Raw genomic sequence first — 7,513 nt, 5'->3', positions numbered from 1 at the left:
TGTGTTACAGTAAGAATTACAATGCGGCATGATGAAGTTGTGGGAAGATGGCCCGTCCAATACAGGGATCTGCTTCATTTTTATAATTTTTCTTTAAACATAAACAAGGCAACAAATTAAATCAGAGGCTCATAAGGCATCAATGACACCCTCAGTAGTGAGGGCTCACCTGCAAACTTATTTGGATTTGCTTAAAAAACAACATATGACAAAAAATAAATAAATCTAGTACTCGTTGAAAACACCATCGCCATGGCAACAAGGAAACTTTTTACAACTTCTTGTTTTTCTTTACTTTTTTATTTGCTTAAATCAACAATCCGTTCACATAATGATGGGAATGTTAATATAAATGATAATTTACCAAAAGAAATGAATATGGATGACTAGATTTTTGCCACTTCGGGCTAATCAAGCCGCAGTTCTCATAAATTGTGACGCAGCTCCAGAAGAAAAACATTAATAAAGAAGGCAGTCACGGGATGACGCCTGTATCGTGTCTATAAAGAAAAACATGGTGATGTCCCTCCGGAATGGATCGTCTGAGTTTGTGTGCCTGACAGACTCGATTTCCCACAAAGCAGCAGGAAGTCGTGATGACGTATTTAGTCTGCGACCAGAAATGAAGCACTTCGCACAGGAGGACAGCAGCGACTAAACATTCAGCTTATTCGCTTAAAACAGATTATTTTTGGTTCATCACGCAGCGTTTTGGTCACTAATTCGGGCCTATTTTGAGCCTCGGAGGTAAGTTTTTGTATTTTTTTATTTTAATATAAACTCCGGGTGACGTTCAACAACGTTTACTGAAGCTAACTGGCTAACAGAGTTACAGCCAGAATAAACACTGGTGCATTTCTGCTGTATGCAAACATCAAGGCTTGTCTCAGTGTTTATGGCATTTTTGGTGTTTCTGTTGTGTTCAGAGGGCTGGAAACGGTACTGTGGCATTATCATTATTTAACATCTGTTAGATTAGGGGGCAGTATCGCAAGTGGTATTTCTATTCAACCTGACACTTTGTATAATATGTTTTACCAACTGGTTTAATATTTATTTATTAATTCTTTCTATTTTAACTTTTACCAACGTTTTAATATTTTATGGGAGCGTGTGCAACGTAATTTTGTCCTGCATTGTTGTGTTGAATGAAGGGAATCTTTAATCTGTCTAAACTTTTGATCAGTTTAAAACTGACATTTGGTATATTAATGGTGTGGATAATCACTGAATAAAGTAATTTAGGATTGGGCAAAAGTATTTTCTCAAATTGCTCTCTCTCATTATTTACTTAATGGTAAACATTTTCATCTCTAGATACATTCCTTTAAGAATTTTTTTTTGTCATTTTAACATTATTACGATTTTTGTAGACCCACCTCTGCATGCAGTTTCTCACACAAACTGGTTTTATGCTTAAAACCCATTTACATTTAATTGTTGAACTTGGTCTACTAAATGCGTAAGATTAGTATTTTAAAATCAAATTGAAAGAAGATATTCTTTCAATGTGATTGAAATAATATTTTTATATTTTTAATTTTGTCTTTATGCTGTATTTGTAGCTATTTTGATAAGATCCACTTTTAATCTTCTTTTAAGCATCAGTCAGATTTTATTCATGGGGGATTTTAATGCAGTTGAATATAAGAACTAAGTGCTTAACACAAGTTAAAAACAAAGGAGCAAACAACAGTCACTAAAAATGCAAAACTAAGTTAAAAAAAATAAAATTAAGGAATGTAAAAATATATAAAGCACTAGACAAGGTATTTTAACTATTAGAGAAGTAATGATTAAAAACTAAATTACACTTTATTTATGATGATCTCTTACAATTGTGATTTTAAAACAACATTTAAGTGTTTTGGATCCAATTAAAAATGGAATCAAATGAAAAAAATTGTAATTAAGAACAAGTTATTGAAGTTCAAGTAGATGCCAAGTTAACAATGCGTGTTTGTATTCATTTTTGGTGATACTTTGAATAACACCTCAACTTCCCTGAACAAATTATTTGTCATTAGGGAAGAGGTGAAGTCTCTATATATTCACTTTTAAGGCAAACTGTTATACAAACTAAAATTAGTTCTCTTTCATCTCTTTGTGATTCATGCTTTTCACTGAAATGCATCCCTTATTTCACCACTGTCTATTGCTTCATAACGATTTCCTTTCAGATGTCTCTAGCTGACGAGCTCCTGGCTGATCTGGAGGAAGCCGGAGATGAGGGAGAAGATGGATTGTATCCGGAAGAAGAGGAGGGGGATAGCGATGGAGAGAGGAGTCAGGGAAGGATGGAGGGAGCCCTGGAAGATATTCCAGAGGAGATGGAGGTGGATTACAGTAAAGCTGAGAGCGTGGCGTCCATCGCAAAGCTCCGCAATAGCAAACAGGTATTTATTTTGGCTTTATATAAAGTAATATTTGGTGTAAACAAACCTAGTTGGGTTTATAATCATGTTGTGTCTTTTAAAAGTTTTCAGATATTATGGAGAAAATCTCAGAATATATTGGAAAGCAGCGCAAAAACTCAGACGGTGAGTGACATATTTAAAACTCAAATGACTGTTAAAATATTACATTGCGTAATATTGTTAACAGTTGTACTTGGAAGTAAAATATTATCTTTTTGCGGTTCTTCTTAGTTTCAGGTCCAGTTGAGGCCGATCCAGAATACAGGCTGATTGTAGCAGCCAATAATCTCACCGTGGAGATCGACAACGAGCTCAGTGAGTTTCTGTAAAACGAGAAATATTGTTTAAAAGTGTGAAGAAACGTGTGTCCCTCTTAATAAGCTGAGTTTTGTCTCCTGTTTTTTCAGACATAATTCATAAATTCACTAGAGACAAATATTCCAAGAGGTTTCCAGAGCTCGAGTCTTTGGTGCCAGATTCTCTGGATTACATCCGCACAGTCAAGGTACGCTGGGATTAAAAAAAAACAACCAAAACCACATTTTCAACTTGTACTTTGACAGGACTTCACTTGGAAACACATTTAAATGGGACCAGATCTTTTCTGTTTTATATCAGTTAGGATTAAAAAAAATTGTTTCTATTTGCTAAACGTAATTTTTTTTAGGAGTGGCTATCACAAAGCCTTGATCTCAACACCAAAGAAAATTTGCGGTCGGAGCTAAAGAGCTGCAGCACGGCCTTCAAACCTGACCCAGTTAAACCAGTTCTGACAGGAGGAACGGGCCGGAAACCGAAAACATTTGACTCGAGTCGTACAGTTTAAAAGCAACACTAGAAAATACAGAATAACTGTGTGTAAAGTTCTGAAATTAAAGAAGTAGAAAAATTAAACTACCTGTCATGAAGGTGGCCTTGATAATCCTGTCTGACCTAAAACAGGAAAAGTTTTTCCAGATTTAACATCAGAGAGAGAGACGAAAAAGTTGCTGTTCTTTTCTACATGGTGTATTTTAACTGCATTTCGTCTCTCCTGTTGTCTCTTTGAAGGAACTGGGAAACAATCTGGAGAAATGTAAGAACAATGAGACGCTGCAGCAAATCCTGACCAATGCTACCATCATGGTGGTCAGCGTCACAGCTTCGACCACACAGGGGCGAGTCTCTCATCTTTAATCATACGAACGTTAAACCCGCTCCTGTGGCTGCAGCTTCACAGTTGTTCAATATTCCTATTTAAAATGATGCTGTAAAGAGCTCAGTTGAACTTTGTGGGCTTGCAGATCGTTGCTGAGTGAGGATGAACTGAAGCAGCTTGAAGAGGCGTGCGACATGGCGCTGGAGCTGAACCAATCCAAACACGGGATATACGAGTACGTGGAGTCCAGAATGTCCTTCATAGCCCCGAACCTGTCCATCATCGTGGGAGCATCAACTGCTGCCAAGATTATGGGTGAGAGGGAAAAAAGCCAAATAGAACCAGAACAAGCATTTTACGAACGCGCCCTTCACTTGTTGCTGATGTTTTTGTTTTCCTCGTCCTGGCTGCAGGAATCGCTGGCGGTCTCACTAACCTTTCAAAGATGCCGGCCTGTAACCTGATGCTGCTGGGGGCTCAGAGGAGAACGCTGTCTGGCTTCAGCAGCACGTCTCTGCTTCCACACACAGGATTCATCTACCACTGTGACGTCGTGCAGTCGCTGCCGCCTGTAAGCTGATCGTGTTGATCCGTCGGTCCTTTCCCCTCTGAGCTGAAGCTTTGTTCAATCTGTATATCACTTCTTCTTTCCGATTTTAATTTACAACAAAAAATGAAAAAGTTATTTGTTTTCGGATACAAAAAATCCGAAAGAAAACTCATCTTCGTATCTGTGAATGTATAATGATGCGTACATCTTAAAACCTTTCTCCAGCTTACTTGTTAAATTGAAAAATTAACAAGTTGTTAATTTTAACATTTTTGATGATCAATTGAACAAATGGTACCCGGAGCGGCCGCAGGACCCAGTTTGACTGTTACATGTCATTGCTCAAATTTATGTGACCCAGAAATTGTTCTGCTGGTAAAAATGAAAGAGTGCTGGTTAACCAGTGTCACCATATCATCACGGAATATCCTACCGTTTATGAAGAGCAATTCCAGCATTATGTAAAGAAATATCAAAATCTAATTTGGCCTATTTTGCATTTTTGATCCAAGACTAAAATTGAAGATGTTTTTGTTCCCATACAATTCAAAAGCAGATAAAAAATGGATGTTTTTTATCAAGTTTGCCAATTGAAAATGATCCACCGGTCCGACTGGTTAAACTTTCTGTTCTCCTTCCACTCAGGACCTGAGGAGGAAGGCGGCCCGTCTGGTGGCAGCAAAATGCACCCTGGCTTCACGAGTGGACAGTTTTCATGAGAGCTCAGACGGAAAGGTCTTAGAAACATGCACAGTTGATGCATTTTTACTTTACAATCATGATAAGAACGACTTAAGATTGTGTTTATTGTAAACGTTTTATTTTTATTTTTCTTCTGCAGGTTGGCTATGATCTAAAAGAAGAGATCGAGAGGAAGTTTGATAAATGGCAGGAGCCGCCGCCAGTGAAGCAGGTCAAACCTCTGCCGGCGCCGCTGGATGGACAGAGGAAGAAGAGAGGAGGGAGAAGGTAGAGAATCTATCAGGAAGGCCTGATTGTCAAACAATTTATCGTTTTTAGACATAAAAAGCTACGAAGCCCTAAAGTGAGCAACAACTAAAATCATAATCCTATGTTCCTTAAATCAGGCAATATCTGGTTAAGTAAATTCAGGCGACTCCAATGAAAAAAGCTTCCTGAACGTTGGAAAGCAAAGACAAGCATCTGGCATAACTCACACTTATAAGTTTTAAATGCCAGCAGCTATAAATATAGCTAACTGTTCTCTTCTCTTTCCCTGCAGGTATCGAAAGATGAAGGAGCGTCTCGGGCTGACGGAGATTAGGAAACATGCCAACAGAATGACCTTTGCAGAGGTGTGTGTGTGATTTTTTTTGTATTTTCTCTTCTCGGCTCTGTTTTTAGATTTGTTGCGTTGTTTCGTAATCTTGCTGCGGCGTCTTCCCATCAGCTTACATTCTGTCTTTATACTACAAAATATTTCTCTTGGAGAATGTGGAAACAGTTTGTATAAAAATAAAACTCCATGCTGAGTGTCTCGTTGCATCAATGTGCCAAAACATTAATAGATGGAAAGGGAAGGTAAAAAAAGAAATCTGCATTGTTTTAAACTATTTTACCCCACATTGGTAAATTTCTGCTAAAGTCAACAGAGTTCAACATGCAGTCAGGTAATATAAAAATCACACTTTATAACCTCTGTTTGACTCTACATGCATAAAGCATCATTTATATTTTAAGTAAAGTTGTGTTAAAATGTTCTTATTTTAAGGACCAAAATGAAAATAATTAATATAAATAAGCTCATTACAAAGTCCGGGAAAAGAGAATTTTTAAAAAATCTGTTTCTTTAGAGATAAAACTTATGAGGCTTTAAGAGAAACGCGACAGAAATGTTGTTTATTTGTTAAAACAAGCTTTGTACTTCGTTCAGTGAAGTTGCTCACAGTGGATTGAGTGTCCAGAAAATGTACTCAAGTAAAAGTAAAAAGTACAGCGTCGTAAAAATACTCTTAAAAGTAAAAATTTTTCCAAAATGTTACCCAAGTGAATCTAACTAGCTTCTACCCAACTCTGTTGCTTTTTAATTAGCTCATGTGAAAAGTTTCAAATGGTGAAAACTAGTTGAGGTTTGTGGGTTAAATGCATTGATCAGCTAAGTCTTTAAATACACGTGCATGTTTGTTTTTAGTTGAGATAAAATGGTTTTTATCTTTGCTCATTATTTATTATTTTGTCACTTTATGTGGTGAGGCTTTAAGCTCATCTCTGACTTTGTGTGGCAGATTGAAGATGATGCTTATCAGGAGGATCTGGGCTTCAGTCTCGGTCAGCTGGGAAAAAGCGGCAGCGGCAGAGTCAGACAGGCTCAGGTCAACGAGGCCACCAAGGCGAGGATCTCCAAATCCCTGCAGGTAAACGCTCGCTGCTCCTTTATTCTTCCAGCTCTGCTTGATTTATGTTGTCTTTTATATCTGTGCGCGCCATTTTATCGCCGACAGAGGACGCTGCAGAAGCAGAGCATGACATATGGAGGAAAGTCCACAGTCAGAGATCGCTCGTCGGGAACCAGCTCCAGTGTCGCTTTTACTCCCCTTCAGGTAAGAAGTGTGACCTTTGGTGAGTGGCGCGCTTTATCTTTTTTATTCTCCTTTTTCGGCTCATTCTGCTTTCCCCTGCAGGGCCTGGAGATCGTAAACCCTCAGGCTGCAGAGAAGAAGGTGGCTGAAGCCAACCAGAAATATTTCTCCAACATGGCAGAGTTCCTCAAAGTGAAAAAGGAATGAAAGATGTAACCTTGTGCATTTGTCATTTTCTCCCATGTGCTCCACCCTGTTTATTTTTATTTTTTATTTTACCATTGTAATAAAATGTTTAGAGTCTTGAGTTTGGTTTAAAATGATGTAAACTGTAATAATTTGAATTTTCTTTTTTTTTTTTAATGATCTTCATTAAAGAGTTTAACCCTAGCTTATTATGAAATGGTTGTAAATGGTTAAACAGATTAATTGATTACTGAAATAATTGTCAACTAATTTAGTAATCAATTAACTGCAGCACACAAACTCTAAAATATCCCATTTGCTAAAAGAGCCACATATTCAAAGCAGTAATTAAGCCAAAACTGCACAAAAATACATTTTGCATTTAAGATTAAATGTTAAACTTTTTAAATATTTGCTATCACAAACTCAAGTGTGAGGTTTTAGTTGAAATTCTGTGCAAAAAGAAATTCTATTAATCACCTTTTGCTCTTCAATTATTAACTGGTTAATTGAAAAAAAGGTCAACACTACATTCATAAGTCAAGCAGTGTGTTTCACATGTTGATACTAAAAGTATTTTTTTAGTTTCTACAAATGATCAGGCGTTCACTAAAGAAATGTTACGTTATTGCATTTTATTCAATCTTTTTTTTTTTATTGAAAAAAAGAAATTTAATTGGTT

The 7,513-nt window shown here is 37.1% G+C and overlaps 1 protein-coding gene across 1 annotated transcript; it reads left to right on the top strand.

Moving 5' to 3' along the window:
- The first annotated feature begins 603 nt into the window (after positions 1–603).
- prpf31 (pre-mRNA processing factor 31) lies at positions 604–7,035 on the top strand. Its single transcript, XM_005798810.3, has 14 exons — positions 604–747; positions 2,181–2,396; positions 2,480–2,540; positions 2,649–2,732; positions 2,825–2,922; positions 3,468–3,574; positions 3,701–3,870; positions 3,969–4,126; positions 4,751–4,840; positions 4,947–5,074; positions 5,349–5,421; positions 6,352–6,480; positions 6,568–6,666; positions 6,748–7,035. The coding sequence occupies exons 2-14, from the start codon at positions 2,181–2,183 to the stop codon at positions 6,850–6,852; spliced, it is 1,518 nt and encodes a 505-aa protein (XP_005798867.2). The 5' UTR covers positions 604–747; the 3' UTR covers positions 6,853–7,035.
- Positions 7,036–7,513: the final 478 nt, after the last annotated feature.

The sequence above is a fragment of the Xiphophorus maculatus genome, chromosome 3 (assembly GCF_002775205.1).
Source record: "Xiphophorus maculatus strain JP 163 A chromosome 3, X_maculatus-5.0-male, whole genome shotgun sequence".
Taxonomy (NCBI): domain Eukaryota; kingdom Metazoa; phylum Chordata; class Actinopteri; order Cyprinodontiformes; family Poeciliidae; genus Xiphophorus; species Xiphophorus maculatus.
Note: the sequence above shows the minus strand (reverse complement) of the source record. Positions and strands in the feature narration are given on the sequence as shown.